This window comes from Scardinius erythrophthalmus, assembly GCF_964197995.2.
Source record: "Scardinius erythrophthalmus genome assembly, chromosome: 12".
Lineage (NCBI taxonomy): Eukaryota > Metazoa > Chordata > Actinopteri > Cypriniformes > Leuciscidae > Scardinius > Scardinius erythrophthalmus.
In genome coordinates, this window is record NC_138232.1 from 37,081,250 (window position 1) to 37,099,207 (window position 17,958).

The window sequence follows — 17,958 nt, forward strand, 5'->3', positions numbered from 1 at the left end:
ACATATAATACGCGCACTTATGAATTATCGTGAACCACAAGCCATTGAAAAACACTTTCTTCTATTATATCTATATTAGGTCAATTTCAAGGGGAATCCTTTTTTTGTCCACTGTAAAATCTCTAATTGCTCATTAGAGCGTCTGTTGCCTGTAGACCCGCTTCTGATTGGACGAGCCGCTGCCGTCGGCGTCCTCTGATTGGCCACCACGACCTCTCCGTCGTGCACACCGTTTCCGGTGTCCGTGTGCGCGCAGGCTCAGTTCGCTCGTCTCCGCTCTTTTATTTACTCTCTCTCATCTAAGATGGCTGTTCGGAGCTCCTGAGTCCCCCGAGCGTAGCGACCGAGGATGCTTGCGCCTCCAAAATCAACTTTCACCCGGCCATCCCTTCCCATGCGCATCCCGTAAGGTGTGGAGGGGACTCTAGCATCAGTACAGCCTCCGAGCGCCCTTTCCATCCGCCTTGAAGCTCTTTAAATCAAGTTGTTTGGCGAAGTCAAGCCCCGCCACTGAGAGTGAGTGAGTGTCCAAGAGCACTGAACATCCAAATGGCCGAACCGAGAAAAGTGCAGTTTGTCACCCTGCCGGCCCTGGCCGGTGGTCCCGCCGCGGAGGGCAGGAGACGGCGGCTGGAGGAGGACGGGGCCACCGAGATGAGTTTTGACAGAGAGGGCAGGATGAAGATGATGGGGACCGGGGTGACGACAGCGGGTGACCGCGAGGCTTTGATCGGGAAGAGAGACAGCGAGGAGCCCAAAGGGAAGACAGTACGCCTAAACCTGTGTCTGTCCGAGCCGAACGAGCAGTGTTCGGCCGAGTTCAACTACAGCGAGCTCATCCAGTCTCAACAGGTACGATAACTATCCGGATCACTTTAGGAAAGAGTATGCAGACTAACCTTTCCTCGTTATTATATAGACACCGCTTGTTTGTTTGTTTTTTGCTGAGTTTGCTTATGCGTTAGCCTGTTAGCTGAGGAGTTCCAAAATAAAGTCCTCTACAGGGGATCTCCGTCTAAATGGCAAGTGTGACATATGCTATGAGCGAGAGTGAAGTGCGTTTAATTTATGAATGGTCTCTATCCTTTTTGCTTATAAACTTTGGAGCACTTTGTTGAGTATGTGACCTTTGTGGCCCCCGGCCCCCTCTAAGCCCAAATGGAGATAAAGGAGAGCTGAATTGCTGCTACCTTAATTCATTGGCTGTCCATGTTACTTTGTAAGCCTGGTCTTTGACATATGTCAAGACATTTTTTGGTAATTAAAAAAGTTTTGCAAATAAATAAACGAACTTCACCTTTGAGAAATCTAATTAAAATGACTTGCGTTAAAGACTAGATATTGGTCTTCCAGAAAAATATGACTTGTTCTACATGAAGTGGGTCACCACCTCATGGGTGCCACCATATTGAGATCACATGACCAGCAATGCAATTTTTAGTTTCTACTAATTATATCAATGATACTACTACTACACAACATGATAGTGGAGTCAACGGCAACACCATTTCAAATAGAATCTGTTTATTGCAAGTAATTAAATCATCTGCCACTTTAATAGCTTGAGCTCTTTAAAATCTGGTGCATTGTGATTGGCTGTCTTTCTTTATTGTTCATTGTCCTGAAAGTAACTCCAGCAATTTAATTCCTCTGTCGTTATCGTTATAGCTGTGGACTTCATTCTCATAAGAATTAGAACTATTATTAAAACTTTATAGTTATTGTTAGCCGATAACCAATATTTTGGCTAAGTCTAAATCCAAATCCATATAATTTTTGAGAGCCTGATTACAAAAACAAAAGTCTCACCATTAAAAGCCATGTCCCAAGCACATGTTCTCAGTATAATTTTATGTAGCCTATTGAAGTAATTCCAATCATATTTCAAGCAATTCAAAACCATCACAGCAAACAGTGCATATCTGAAGTGTGTCAGCTGAAGGAAATAATCCATTATTTATCAGCTTTAATAAATCAGGCAAATATTCTTATCAGGCCGATAACGATTAAAAATAAACATATAACGGCTGATATTGAAATGGTGTCCGATATATCGTGCATCCCTAGTTATTGTCTTTGGTCCACCCCAAAATAAAAATTCTGTCATTTACTCACCCAAAAGTCATTCCAAACACAAAAGAAAAAAATTAATAATCAAACCGTTTTCATTCCTATTTACTTCTATTGAATGGACAAAAAATAAAATGGAATAAAGAATGATATTGACAGAATGTATTGTACACATGCTGATCCACTAATCCGAACAGGAAAAATAAATGGCTTAATATGGCTCCCGCGTTTTCCCTCCACAGGCCAAGAAGAATCCACCAAGTTCTAAGTCTTCCCTGGACCTGAATAATCCCTTTACTAATGATGAGAGAGAACGTCTGGAGGTCGAGGCACTGGCCAAAAAGTTTGAAAGCAAATACGTAAGTGTTTCTCTCTGATTTTTTAAGTTGCATTTTAAAAATCTGTGGGCACCCAAATGCCAAGTGTCACGTTGCCGCTACCGCTGACGTCCTTACAGGGTAACGCAGGGAAAAAGAGGCGGAAAGATCGGATGCAGGATTTGATTGACATTGGCTTCGGCTATGATGAGAGTGACCCCTTCATAGACAACTCGGAAGCTGTGAGTGGGCACTTGCCATGGCAACAGACAGACATCACTATGGAGATGATCGATTGGCATATAACATGCTGTTTACCAACTCTGGCTCAATGCTCTCTGAACTTTAAGGGTGTTTTTCATTCATACTCATGTCAGTGATGGATAGATATATTTAGATTTATGTTATTGATATATTTGAAACGTGTGGTTGTGGAGTTGTTGTTTTTTGCATGTTCTGACATCATAGCGGCCTTCAACTTTGACCTAACCTCAGCCAAAAAACAGCATAACACCTCTGTAAATCACTTTGTCTTCTTCCTGTCAGTATGATGAGCTTGTACCAGCCTCCCTGAGCACCAAGCTTGGCGGATTCTACATTAATACGGGTACTTTGCAGTTCAGAGCTGCCTCTGAATCCGAGGGAGAGGACGGGGGAAAAGCCGAAAAATCCAGGGTGAGTTTCCTTCGTTTTTGCCAAGTGACCCCATGTACAACTGGTTATAAATATCCGTCTCGACTCTCGGGGTGATCCGATCAGAAGTGGTCAGTTGAGACAGATTGTTATTTACAACTGGTTTTATCATGCATTTCCAGTGTATCTCGTTTTACCACTTGTGAGCAGATGATCTCTGATTTACGTAACGTAATATGCAATACAAAAGCACAAAAATTGGCATACTGTTGCTCCCAAATAGTACAATTTAATCTCACAGCAGATATCAGTGCTTTACATCATGTTCCAGTTTTCCAAATCAGATCCGATTAAGGAGCAAAAACCCTTGGTCACATTCGACTACCTTCAAATATGGTTTGAGTGATCAGATCACAAAACAATTTGGACTCCATTTACACATCTATTTATAATATCTGTCTCGACTGACCACCTATGAACGGATCACCACAGACGGATGTTGTAACTGTCTGAAAACAGGGTCACTAAATGTTATACAGACCTGTTACAGAAACATTTAAAATTCTGTCATCATTTACTCACCCTCATGTTGTTTCAAACCCATAAGACTTTCATTCGTCTTTGAAACACTAATTAAGATATTTTTAATGAAGCCTGAGAGATTACTACCCCTCCTTTGAAAGTCCATGAATGTAAAACTTCATAAAGAGATTGTAAAAGTAGTCCAATTGAAACAAGCAGTTTAATACAAGTCTTTTGAAAAGACATGATTGCTTTAAATGATGAACAGATTTAATATAAGCTTTTATTCACATGTATAATCGTTGAGCAAAGCATATACATAAAGCACATGGCAAACACAGAAGCTCAACTGGGCTTGCTTGATGCAATTTCTGATGACAGAACTTTAAATCTTTGGTTGAACTATCACTTTTACACTGTGTCTACACCAGACGTGAGCTGCGGTACACGACAAAAGCAAATAGAGCCCATTATAATCAGTGTTGCTGTCTACACTGGAAGCGACACAACACCACAAATTCCCTGTGGTAAACTGATGCCCCGTTCTGTCTTTGACGTACTTCCAAGTGCTCACGCAACTTCTGATACGAATGACAAATGGATTTGCAACGGTCGCTTGTCCGGTGTGGACAGCTTCTAGCTGTTGTAGACCTGTTTTATAAGACCCCTCTTTTGACGTGTGTCTTGGAATATAATTGTAGGACTGATGATTGTTTTTTGATTGTAGATGAGAGATGGAGAGGAACCACTGATAAAAAGAAGGAAGAAGAAAGATGGAACCAGTTTAGAGGAGAAAAAACCCAGAAAGAATAAAGTAGCCAAACAAGGGTGAGGAAAAAGCGCTTTTGTAAATTTGGCTACTTGTATAAATCTTGCATAGTTAGTTTTTTAATTTTCAAGTAAGCCATTAGTAGACTGATTCTCTAAAAAGTTACTTATTATGAATGCAGTTTTTATGGCCTTATATTACCTTACAGAGTGTCTAGTCTGAGCCTTCATCGTCCTGAGAAGAAGAAGAGGAAGAAACTGATGAAGGATTCGCTCTGTCTGGCTGCAATGCTCCGCCGTTTCACGCGAGAGAAGGAAGAGATGCGGAAACTAGATCTCAGTGCATCTCACTTGGTCCCTGGTCTTACCAGCACTTCCAACTCCAACAACCTTCTACAGAACTCCCATCTCCACAGCAATGCCAACAACAGTGACCTTTCGCTAGCCGACCTGACGGCCGACCCTGCCATGGTGTCACTGCTTAATTCAGCCAATGAAAGCGAGCTTCAGGATATCATGCGTGACCTGGACTTTAGTTTTTTGGATGCAGGATCTCAGATGCCCCCATCAGGCAGGGAGAACGGGCAGGTTGTGTTGGGTTCATCATCTGGGCACAAGATTGGCGCAGGGGGACTGAATCGAGGGCAGGCAGGTCTCATCTCTTTTCCACCTCTCCCCGATGGACTTCCAGCCCCCTTGATCAAGCGCATAGAGGACCTACGAGCTGTGAGTGCCGTTTTGGTTCTTTTTCTATGGCACTCGTTTTAGTTAAATGGGGTCATATGAAAAATGTAATTCTTTTGAAATAAGTCGAAAACATATTGAGGCACAAAATCCATCCTCAGTCCATAAGAAAAAAACATATACTGATACCACGCTGAAAAAACGCCATGTGTGTCTCTAATGTTAGGTGACTGAAGTTTATTTTTAACAAGATCCCTGATGATTCAGTCAGATCTTGACAGTTTTAGCAGAGCATTTCAGCACAGCCTGTTTTGTGAATCTCTCACAATGTAATGCAGGATTTGCAGAGAGACTGCTATTGAAGGATAGGTCAGTTCAAACTATATTGGAAATAACTGCAAACCCACAGCCTGAGTGTGAGCAAAACAATGTAGGCTAGGCGCGTGTACATAGAAGTATTAGAAATTATATAATTTTGGTATCATTATAAGTAGACCTGAAAGGGGAAAAAATGTGAATAAAATGTTTGAAATTAACTCTTTAATAGCATCAGAAGTTTATAATCCATCCCAGCCTGTTTTGTGAGCAGATAAATGTATGAGAAAAGGCAACTGAATATTTTTTTTTTGTCATGGCTGCCAGTTATATAAACTGCATTACATCTAAATTTAAAATGTTATGCATTAGCCTATATGTTTTCACTGGAGGTCAATGCATAGAGAGCAAATAATACGCCCACAAATCCACTCTTAAAAACACTTCAGAGACCATTTTTTAAATAACATTTTCCTGCACAACCTGATGTTTTTTTTATTATATTTTTTTTACTCAGGCATCGAGGCAATTTGATCAAGAAGGCAGAAAGAAATTCTTCACACTGGATATGAATAATATCTTGCTCGAGTAAGTAAAATCTCAGCATGTTCTCATTCAGCTGTTATCCACAAAAGTCCATTGTTTCTAGTTGTTGATCGTTTCCTTCTCATTCAGTATTGAGCTGCAGGTTCAGGAGCAACCGGCAAACGTGCGTTCAGATGTGTACTCTCACCTGGAGGCCTTTGTGCCCTGTAACAAGGAGGCGCTACTCAAACGACTCAAGAAACTCAGCCTCAACATACAGGTAAAGGACTATACTATACCTATAGAGGATATTAAGATGTGACTCTGAAACCAGAATGGTATTTGTTGCTTTCTCACAAATGATAATTATACAAATACCGTTGGAGTAAAGGCTGTGACACACCAAGCCAACGTAAAAGAAACCGCGACGATGTCGGCTGCATCTCTTGAACACATCTCTTGAGCTTGAACACACTAAAAGGACTACAGGTGACTGTCAACTAGCACATGCGCCTGCGTGTACGGAAATAACTATGTACACCGACGGATGCTGATTCAACGTGCCAAACCCCCCAAACGGGGTCCGACTATTGCCGATGGTGCGGAACACACCACAAAAATAGTCGGCTTGGTGTGTCAGGGCCTTAAAGGGATAGTTCACCAAAATGAAAATTTGCTGTGAATTTACTCGCCCTCAGGCAATCCAAGATGTAGTTGTCTTCTCTTTTTCTTCAGTTGAACAGTAAAGAAGTACGATACATTGAGGTTTTATGATGCGCAACGAACGGTGTGTGCAAGAATCTGAACATTATTTTCAGCATCATTACCTGTAATAAAACGGGAGCGCGTGCTTCCTGTCGCATACTGACGTATGTGCGGGAGCTCAAACGTTGGGAATCTGTAAAAGTCAATCTTCCCGATTGAAATTGCGCAGGCGAATGTAATCGTAATTTTTATATAGGTTGCGACATCAAGTCATCTTCATTTATATAGCGCTTTTAACAATGTAGATTGTTTCAAAGCAGCTTTACAGAGATAAACGTATAGGTAATAGAGATTGTTTTGGCTTTATAGCGGTTCTTTAATAAAGTTATTTTCCAGCTAAAGTTAGTTTTGATTGATTCGCTTCTGTCGCAACGATCATTTGTTATTAAATTTGGGGCCGCTAAGACGACACAATTCCCTCTACACAGACTTTAAACGCGAACCTGTGAGAAACGCTGATGGCGTTCACATGCGCATTAAGAATGGGTTCTATAGTTATGTGCGTTTGAATATATGTACGCAGGTTTGTAATTCCCTACAAATCAAGCCTAAACAAAGTACTGGTGTTTCCTTATAATTTTTGATACAGAATTTTATTTTATCAATTCGGGGTAGATACGCGAACAACCGACAACGCTTTATCTGTAGAGTGGTAAAGGGATCCTCCATAGGGAGAGACTAGTTGGCACTTCAGCACTGCGTTGGATCGGGTTCAGGCGAAGGTCCTTCATCAGATCTGGATACGGCCTGGATCCGTCAGGCTGCGGGAAAACCTCGGGATAAACAAAGACACTAAAATTAGCGTAGATGCCATTCTTCTTATGATGTAACGAGTACATCAGGATTTATGGGAAGTGTTCCCGGTTCCGGCTGACCTAATCTATGCAGCCTAATATTGAATTATAGAAGTCTATAATGTTTTATGTGTATGCTAGGTCAAAGAGATGTGTTTTTAGTCTAGCTTTGAACTGACAGAGTGTGTCTGCTTCCCAGACAATGGTAGGAAGACTGATCCAAAGTTTTGGTGCTAAATAGGAGAAGGATCTACCGCCAGCAGTTGATTTTGATATTCTAGGCGTTATCAACTGGCCGGAATTTTGAGATCGCAATAGACGTGAAGGACTATAATGCGTTAAGAGCTCGCTCGAGTACTGAGGGGCTAAACCATTTAGTGCTTTGTAAGTAATCAACAATATTTTAAAATTGATGCGATGTTTAATCGGCAGCCAATGCAGTGTTGACAGAACCGGGCTAATATGGTCATACTTCCTGGTTCTGGTAAGAACTCGAGCTGCTGCGTTTTGAACCAGCTGTAGTTTGTTTATTAAACGTGCAGGACAACCACCCAGTAGAGCATTACAATAATCTAGACATCCAGGATAAGCACAAGGAAGTACTTTTTGATGGACTATACAACATGGGATTCCTCCCACCTTCCAGCATCAGCTCGCGTGCGAGTTTGCTCCAGAAACTTGACTAGTTTAACTGCTTTAAAATACGTGTAGCTTGTAGCAGGAAGACTGGTAAGACAGGCTATAGTTTCAGAATAACTTCCCCAACACTGGATACAACTCTGTGTCTTTTTTTCCACTTCTGCAGGATGACCGTCTGCGCACACCCTTGTTAAAGCTCAAACTGGCCGTGTGCAGCGTGATGCCAGAACAGGTCGCCAGATATAACATGGATTGCATGGCAAAAGCTGCGGCTAAGTAAGTCTAAACTTTCCCAAATTCCTGCCTCTTTCTGCTTTCATGATTTGCTTGTGTAGATTTGTGGAAGAGACTGTGAAGAAGGGCAAATGGATGGTGTAGATGTATAGAGAATTTAAATGAACTATTATAGAGAATTAAATTCACTGTGTGTGTATTACAGGCAGCAAATAGAAGATGGAGAGAAGAATGGATCCGAGGATGACGATGAAGAGAAACCAGGAAAGAGGGTGATGGGACCAAGGAAGAAGTTCATATGGGATGACAAACTCAGGTTTGGACTTTTACAAGATAATTGAACATTAATAATGAAGCAGAGCAGACATTAACGCCACTAATAAGCTGATGGTGGCAGAAATTGAGTTACCCCATCATGAACTTCCATATGCCTCTTGGTTTTGCCAGGACTCTGTTGTGTAACCTGGTGCGTGTGAAGCTGAGCTGTTATGAGCTAGAGCAGTGCTCTCTGTCTGTGGAGGACTATCTGAAAGCCTTCATGGAGAATGAAGTCAAGCCTCTCTGGCCCAAAGGCTGGATGCAGACCAGGTGTGTGTCTGACTGTGTGCTGGTGTTACCTTCTGCTGGGAAAATATCCTGTAATTTAAAATTTCTCTTGTCTTTTTCAGGATGCTTTTTAAGGAGAGTCGTGCGGTACACGGTCATCTCACTGGCCTGTGAGTACATCAACCTTTTCATATGTATTTACATATTTGCAATCCAAATAGAACCTACATTTGGATTAAAGTGGCGACAGCTTATTCAATCACCCATCTCAATCTACTCCTATCTACTCTTACTCTAAACTTAAATTTTTGCACAGGACTTATATAAAGGGCATCTTCCTGGTGTATTAAAAAAACATGTATATTATTTGGCTAAAGATTAGCAATTAAGTGTGCCAATTGTAATACTAGTAATTTATGAACTTTGCCTCCAAATATCGGAAATGTTTCATGACTTGTTTCTTTTTCCTGGTTGGTTTATAAAAATCTGAATGAAGTGCGGCAAAATAAGACCCCACATGATGGGATTGTGCATTAGTAAATAGTTTCTACTCATTTTTTGTTTTAATTTCTCAATTTACCCATTGAAAAGACAAAGATTTTTAACGATTTGTTTAGAAGTTATATTTCTAGCACCCCATGTTATAGATGTTCTTCTAATTTCGGTGGATGGCTGACATCCTGAAATTTAAATAGTGTGTGTGTGTGGTCTCTCATGTCTCCTTGCCTAGAGGACAACATATTTAACCTCATCTTAGTCCATAGAGACATCCCTTGAACTTAATTTGGTGCTTTTCTATGGAAATGTTGGTTTGAGGGCAAATGTGCTTAATTGTTTTAAAATTAGTGTCACAATACAAAAATTATCCTAAAGGTCCTAAAATAGGCTTCATTGGATTTCGTGGATAATCTCTCTTTTAAGCACTGTTCAGAGCAAAGTGATGTTCGGAAATCGGCATAAAAGATCCGTCCAATTTTTGCATGCTAGTTGTCTCTCAAGACCTAAAATGGCAGACAGGCTAAATTAAAATCCAAATGTACTCTCTAACATTAGGTGGCGCTTATGGGAGAAAAAAACAGAAATACCCCGGTACACAAAGCACTGCTCGACTTTCTGACATCCGCTTGTCATGGAGAAGAAAGGCAGTCAAATAGTATTTAAATGTTTTCAAACAGCCGTTGAACAGAAAGAGAGCCTCTGCTACTCTGTCGCTTAGCAAAATAGTCTGTTCCTGATCCCACTTAGTAGAGGTCTGCACAGGATTGATTTTTTGTGTGTGCAAGATTCTGTGCTTTCCATTGCTGTTGCATACAACCGAAAAACCCTGAGAATATCCTACCCTGCACCTGTAAACCTTTTATTTTTACTGCACAGTAGATGAGTGTACCTTAAAACATTACATTTGAGTAACCTTTATTTTTAGATATTAATATTTTTCCTACGAGTCTTTTTTTTTTTTTTTTCTGTTTCTTCCCTCCCGCACTCAGCTATTCAAAAGTTGTCCCGTGCCACACAGTTGCGTCGGGTCTCGCGAGAATGCAGACCTCTATCACCAGTCGTGGATTTATTTAACAGTGGCAGCTCTGGGCATGTGACCAAAAGCGCAACTCTTGGTTGGCCAGTTTTTTTTGCAGTGCGATGGAAAAGAGAACCACCAGTCCGTTCAAAAATCAGTCACATCATGCAAAAGCAATGCAAATGTTTGTGGTGGTCTGAACAGATGCATTAACATTCAAATTGCAGTGTTTATAGCACAGAATATTTGTCTTGATGTAGACAGGCCTTTAAACTAATCCAATAACGTTGAATAGTTTTTAATGCCTCATTGTGATTGGTGAATTGTTTTTTTCAACAGTGGCAAGAAAAGAATTGTTCCAACCCCAAAAGCTGCCAAAATGACGGTAGTAAAATTTAACTACACCATTATGTCCATATACTCAAATTCAACAGCTTTATATGTCCTCCAGTTGACTATGATGAGATTTGTAAGATCTGTGTTTTCTGTCGTTCTACCCATGATCTGCTCCAGGACGTGGGCTGGACTCAGAGGCCTGCTCCAGGTGTTGGATCCACATCTGCCTCGCCTGCCTTACCTGCCCCAGGGTGCAGACCGCCCTCCTCTCCCTCTGAACCCATCTGCCTCTCGGATTCACTGGACGAGGATCTGGCGGCGAACTCTCTGGACTCCATTTCCAAGGCTCTGGCTCTCCTCAGTAATGCTGCCAAGGGCCTGACGCCAAACAACGGCGTTCCCGCCGCCTCTTCTCCCGGTGTCCTCGGATCCTCAACTGGAGTCAGCCACTACTCTTCTCCTCTGTCACATTCCACCCTTTCAGGAAAAATGGAGCCTTCTGGTATCGCCCTGGTGAATATGAGCAGTCTATCTACCTCTCCTTCCCTCTCCTCTCCTCTCACTTCCTCTCCTTCAGCTTCCATGCGAGGCGAGACCTTTGGGATGCTAAAGAACGGCGGGCCCGTGCAGAGACACTTGGGAACACCAACTCACAGAGCTGGCATTTCAGGAATGAACACAGCACAGTCTGCAAAACCCCGTCCACCCCCTACCGCCTCGCCCCTCTTACCTCCTCAGCAGAGGTCATTTGGGACGATGGGAGTGAAGCTAGTTCAGACTCCGTCTCCCATCGGACAAGCGAAAAACTGTGCTAACAAATCCGGTGGCGGTACTGTGGTTTCCCTGCAGTCTCGTATGAACGCTCATCCCTCACAGATGAGCCCTCAGCAGTCTCCTTCTCCGACTCCTTCCTCTCCTTCCATCCTGCTGTCACAGACCAAGACGACCTCTATCCCACACAACCAGTCAAACTTCATCACGCCCATGCAGGCCACGCTCACGAAGTCTTCCCACAGTAGCAGCTCTCCCATCATCAAACTCACACCGCGACCCCCTGCTCCTACTCCTCCTCCTTCGTCCTCACCCTCTCCTTCATCCACTCCTTCTCTTGCCCACTCCAGACCTCAAATTATCCCCAGCTCACACCAGTACAGCCCCAAGAGCCCTGCCTTCAGGCCGCCGTTTACCACACAAGGAACTGGAATCGGATCCGGAGTCAAATCAGGATCGGGACAAGCCAGTTACAGTTTTGTAAGTGGACACAAAACCTCCAGTCCGTCTGGCGGTGGAGCAAACAACACCATCACCACCGCGATGGCCACTCCCATGTCTGCAGGGTGTCAGACCAGTAGCCCCTCCCCTTCAACGGTACCAGCCAATCACAGCCAGCGGCAGAGGCCAGTGGGAGGGACCAGTCAGAGTGCCAAGTCTTCAACGAGTCGGGCAGCTGCCATGACCCTGTCCTCTTCTCCTGTCTCCTCTCATCTGTCACAGGTGAGTCCAGCAGCCTCAGTCACTCCAAACCTGCGCGTGCTGAATGTCGAGTCATGCTAAACCTGTTTCTGCAGTTGATAGCTCTCAGTGCTAGCCCTTTACATTGTGCATTTGGCAGCGGTTTTTATGCAAAGCGACTTCAGTAGTTGGTCGCTTAGTAGATCAGTATATGTGATCCCTGAGAATCGAAATCCGTTACTTAGGCATTGTTAGTATCATGCTTTATTCATTTTTTTTTTTTACTGAACCTTTTTTTAAAGCTGCTTTTAAAGTGTAAAAAATTGAATATTATCGATGTGAAATTTAGGACAGTAACTCTAAAAGTATTCAAGATATCTTAATATCCTTCTAGATTCTCATTCTTTTGGAATATGGTTCAGTCCCACAGATATGGGGATCTCAGAGCAGCTCCAAGTTCAAAGTTCAATGAATTTTACTCATGTTCAGTGATCGAAAACCAAGTGTGGTTCACTGTGCACACAGCTGATACTTATTGCATTTAAAGAGGAATGTCTGAAGATTAAATAATGTTTAAACTAGAAATGTATCTTGTTTCCCTCTATCAAAATAATTGCATTAAAACATAAATAAAAATCTACTGAAAATGCACTTTAACTTGCTCTCAAAAGTGTATTTGAATCAGTTTCCGGGATATTTGGAACTAGATTGTTTATTTTAACAGCTTCTGAAAATATGCAGATATTTTCTCATATTTCTCAAATATTGAACTCAAAAAGAGTTCAAATGTGCAAAATTATAACTATGTCCCAGAATCTATGGGATTGAACTATAACTTATACAGTAGGACCTTAAAATTGAAGATTTCATAAGAAAAGTTTATTAAGAGTGAGAATCTAGAAGGATATTAAGATATCTTGAATACTTTTAGAGTTACAGCCATGAGAACTTTAGAAAAATAATACTTATGGCACTCAGACAGGAATGTTCTATGTGCAATTGAGCTGATATTTATAAAAAAATGATACATTTCTAGTTTTAACATTATTTGTTCTTTAGATATTCCTCTTTGAAAAGAAAAAAGTATCAGCTGTATACAAAGTGCAAACAACATTTGTTTTTTGACCACTGAAAATGTGTATCATTTACTAATGGATCCACTTTAACATGTTCATATCTCTGGGGTTGATCCATCGAGAGCCTTTAAAATCAAGATACCAAACAAAATGTTTGTTAAAAACCAAAATATAAAGGGATATTAAGATATCTTTAATAATTCTTGAGTTACAGGCATGCAAACTCGAGGCAAAAAACACAAGAAGTGCTTTTTGCCATTTGTAAATTTCCACTGTTAGCATATAATAAAACAAAGATTGCTAAAGCACCATATTTAACTAATAGACCAACCAATCTCTGTGTGAAAATAAAATAATGATGCTGCTATCTTTCTAGAGTCATTTTTACATCCCTGTAAATCGTCATTTTGACCCCCTCTAGAAAATAGTGGATTACTCTGTAAATATACAATCATGACATTTATTATTATGACCGAAGATCATTTTGTTTGTGAAAAATGGTTTGCAAATTCAGTTTATTCAGATATCTAAACCTTTTCCCCACCATTACTTTCTAACCCTTAATCAAGGTCTCTTTCCCCCAGATGTCTTCATCTTCAGGAAGTAACCTCTTGGGCTCGGTGCCCCCCTCCCTCCCCCTGGGTTTTGGGATGCTCGGGGGTCTAGTGCCTGTTTCTTTACCCTTCCAGTTCCCATCGCTCCTCAACTTCAACCCCACAGGCCCTGGAGGTTCTGGCTGCAGCAACATGGGCTCTTCACCCGCTACCAACTCAGGATACACCCTGGCCCAGAGTGAGTGTGTGCGCGCTCATGTTCGCTGTGCTTCTGTGTCCCGTGGATCCTGTTTGCCTGTGTTTGTTATGTGGCTAGAAGTTTTCTGTCTCCCTAATCTGTTTCTTCAATTGTCCTTCTTTTCTTCCTCTTTCTCCACATCACATCCTGTTTTGGTGCTGCATTTCTGCCATCTCATTTGCTCCTGGATTGCTGTGCACTGTGTCCCTGTTTCTTTCCACCTGTCCCGCTGTCCCCCAGATCTGTTTAAGAGTCTGCAGCCAGGGTCTCAGGTTGCTCTACCTCCTCACTTACAGCTTGCTTTCTCAGGTAAACGCTGCAAAACCCCTCCGGCTCACTGTCGCTCTCTCTTGGATTTAAGCTGTTGATGTTGACCCTCCCATTACTTCCCTTTGCCTGTTTTTTGTTTCATTATGATTATTAAACCTTCTTTATGGGCCGCAAATCTGTTAAAGGGATCGTTCGCCCAAAAATGAAAATTAGCCCGTGGTTTACTCACCCTGAAGTCACCCTAGGTGTATATGACATTCTTCTTTCAGACGAATAAAATCAGAGTTATATTAAAAAATGCCCTGGCTCTTCCAAGCTTTATAATGGCAGTGAATGGCCATTTATGTTTTGAAGTCCCTAAAAGTGCATCCATCCATGATAAACAAACTATACACGGCTCCGGGGAGTTAATAAAGGCCTTCTGAAGTGAAGAAAAATATCCATATTTAACACTTTATCGACTAAAATAACTAGCTTCCGGCAAACGGCCTACACAAGTCGACTCGCGCCACAAGAGTAACACTTGATGATGTATGACGTAGGAGTAGCGTAAGCTTAGACGCCTCTTGTGGTTCAAACAAACAGGGCTGGGCAACAAACTCAAGCTCCTCCCACATTTCTCTTTAAAAATTGTTGTTTTAGACTTCTAATTCGTGACTGGTGTTTTGTTTTACTCCATCCTCTGCGCTTCCGCCCATGCAATTTTTCATCATTACATTGTGCGTTGGGTCAGGAGTCACTCTTTCGCCGTAAATCGATGTGTACAGCCGTCTGGTCTGCCTGAAGCTAGTTATTTTAGTCGATAAAGTTTTAAATATTTTTCTTACACAAATGCATCACTTCACTTCAGAAGGCCTTTATTAACCCCCGCAGATCCGTGTCGAGCACTTTAATCATGGATTATTTTTTCAAGACAGAAACAACCATTCACTGCCATTATCAAGCTTGGAAGAGCCAGAACATTTTTTTAATATAACTCTGATCGTTCATATCATATACACCTAGGGTGACTTGAGGATGAGTAAACCATGGACTAATCTTAATTTTTGGGTGAACTATCCCTTAAACACTTTCTCCGCCAGTGTTTTAAAAAAGAATTAGAAATTGCCAGCCGCCACCAGCGTTTTTGATCATTTTCACAAATTCATGACCCCCAGAATATTTTGTTGTATGAATATCCGAACTTGCAATATATGAACAGAGCCTCTGCTTAAAAAACAGGCTTTTTTCATTAAAAAACGCAACATTTTGAGCAATTTTTGTCAAAGATATTACATCTGGACTGGATACAGAAACACCCATAATGGTTTCACAGTGCTATAGCTCGTCCTGTGTCAACATTTCATTCAGATGAGATTCAGAGGACGTGTAATAGCGCCCCCTACCATATAACAGTAAAAGCGCGGAAAGACGGAAATTTCCGTCAATGGCAGGGAAAGAGTTAACATTAAGTGCTTGGTCATTTCATGTGTTTTTACTGGTCGAATATGTTAAAACTGTTCCATTTACACTTGGCCACATAAATGTGTCTGCCAAACAAATATATAAATCCAATCTTCAATTCCCGCGCTATATGCACACTGAACAGAGTTCAAGTCAATGAAAGCTACAGATATATGAGCAGCATTTTATTTATCATCAGCTAATTTCAAAATTAAACGCGTGACTAACTGCATTGTCTGGCTGCTTAGTTTTTTACATTTATTTTCACACTTAAACAATTTTCTTTGATTCGACGTAGCCAGTTTTTAATTCCAAACCTATAAATAACACACAATCAATTACTTTTTGGTATCAAATCAAACGTATTCTTGCCTTTACTATCCCGTCTTAATTCACAAGCTAAGGCGGGATCCTAAGTGTCGCTCAGGTTGGCAGCTCTCTAGGTTTTTGGAACTGATCATTTGTTCTGAAATGTAAAATGCAGTTTTAGTTTTTGGCCTGAACTGAAATCTTCCTGCACGGTGACCGAAGAGTTTGTCTCGATTTTCCCCAGATGCAAACCAAAGTCAGGGGGGAGACACGAAGAGGAAGTCCCACTGACCACCAGAACCAGAATGTACAAGTGGACAGCGTCGGTGACGGATGTTTTCAGCTGCTCGTGGATCCACGCCTCGTGCGCTTTCGTTCAGATTAACCACCCTTCTTCAATTAACCTCATTCTGCTTTTAACTGACCAGTGTTCTGGATGATTTGGAGTGAGCCGGGCGCTTTTTAATTTTTTCGTTTGTCGATATGTTTACACAAGACCTTAATCACTGTGGACATAGAGCTAGAAGACGTGAGAGGAGTACGAGACAAAGCAACATAATTTCTATTTAAGTTAACGTCGGCTGGAAACGTGCATTCCCGTGTTTATTTTCTTAGTAGATTTTTGTTAAGCTCCTAAAGGGATGTGATAGTCCAACCGTTTCCTTCTACAGACTGTTAGAATAGTAGCTGTTAATAATACATATGGGTAAATTATTTATAATTTTTTGACAGGGACATATTATGATGTTTAAGTGTATTAGAATAAAATGGGTATGTATATAAAATATACATAAATATTATGTGATATATTTTCTTTCAAGGTCGGTATGTATGATCTGTGCGTGCAGATGTCTTGCTGTCTTTGGTGCTGCGTATCTCACTGGACCTTGTGAAAGAAAGAAACATTATTTTATGGATGAATGAATCATGTGCGAGAGCTTTTCATAGAGAAAAATGATGAGATTATAGCCTACTTGAACTTTCGGTTTAGTTTTGCTTAATATCATTACAAGAACTCCCAAGACTTTCAATAAAACGCCTTAGTTTGTAAGTTTGAACAACTATGCAGGACTGTAAATGCTTCAATGCAAAGTAAGCTATTGCTTAGAGCTCCACTTTTAACCATTAGGTGTGTGTGTGTGTTTTCTGAGTGGAGATTCTTCTGTGTGTTTGGTGGGTTTGTCTTATTCCATCTGTCTAGTCACTTCTGCCCCAATACCTCACTGGACAATTAGTTCTTCCTTCAATGTCTTTGTTGCATTTCATCGTGTGTCATCCCCACATGTGTCGCTAAACCTCCTTCATCGTGTCTGGCACGGCTCACCTGCATCTTATGACTGTGTAACGATGAGAAATGGCACCAAAGATGACAGCGTTCGCTCAGAGTTGACAAGCAACAGGTCAGGTGTCCGTTTGTGCTCGGTGTAACTCTTTGTTGGCCAGCCTAAATGTGTGGTCTCTGGTCGTCTCTGTGGATGTTGTGATGGACAGACTTTTAAAATGGAATTTTATATATTGCTTTATTTTATTTTATAAATATGCTGAATTAAGTGGGCATGATTTCAACTGATGCTCACCTTGAAAATTCTTATTTGGGTAGATTATTTTTGTCTTGATTCTGGAATTAAAATGCTGTCATTTTTGTTTGAAGTACAAGCACTAAAAATTAATTCAATAAAAAAAAACATTGGCGGAGGTGGTGATAATGTTACTGGCGTAACTGAGGACTGCATTAGCTCTCAAGGCTTTACATTCTGAGGTAAGCAGCCTTGACTACCAATAACCTTATGAGTAAATAGCACGTGTAATAAATGTACATTTGTAGAAGTAAACACAGAGGGACAGCTACATAATTTAAAGCTATAGAAAATTAGTTTATATTCACACACCATATGTATATTATATTGATACAACATACAGTGCTATGCATAAGTTTAGGCACCCATGCTAAA

General features: G+C 41.2%; 1 protein-coding gene across 3 annotated transcripts; it reads left to right on the forward strand.

Annotated features, from left to right (window-relative positions):
- Positions 1-246: 246 nt before the first annotated feature.
- On the forward strand, positions 247-17,699 carry ubn2a (ubinuclein 2a). 3 transcript variants are annotated; one of them, XM_081381819.1, is made up of 17 exons: positions 273-852; positions 2,313-2,429; positions 2,528-2,629; positions 2,934-3,062; positions 4,270-4,370; positions 4,520-5,036; positions 5,827-5,897; positions 5,985-6,114; positions 8,199-8,308; positions 8,472-8,582; positions 8,714-8,854; positions 8,935-8,982; positions 10,668-10,713; positions 10,842-12,158; positions 13,777-13,984; positions 14,225-14,293; positions 16,251-17,699. In XM_081381819.1, exons 1-17 carry the CDS (start codon positions 550-552, stop codon positions 16,295-16,297), a joined length of 3,567 nt encoding a protein of 1,188 aa, XP_081237945.1. In that variant the 5' UTR covers positions 273-549; the 3' UTR covers positions 16,298-17,699. The 3 variants fall into 3 exon arrangements, with proteins under 3 accessions (XP_081237947.1, XP_081237945.1, XP_081237946.1); XM_081381821.1 differs by lacking the exon at positions 2,528-2,629 and having other exon boundaries at positions 247-852; XM_081381820.1 differs by lacking the exon at positions 14,225-14,293.
- Positions 17,700-17,958: the final 259 nt, after the last annotated feature.

Coding starts and splice junctions, on each gene's coding strand:
- ubn2a (XM_081381819.1), top strand. CDS start 550: ATGGCCGAACCGAGAAAAGTGCAGTTTGTCACCCTGCCGGCCCTGGCC. Junction 4,371..4,519: donor AATAAAGTAGCCAAACAAGG/GTGAGGAAAAAG, acceptor ATTACCTTACAG/AGTGTCTAGTCTGAGCCTTC. Junction 8,855..8,934: donor AAAGGCTGGATGCAGACCAG/GTGTGTGTCTGA, acceptor TGTCTTTTTCAG/GATGCTTTTTAAGGAGAGTC.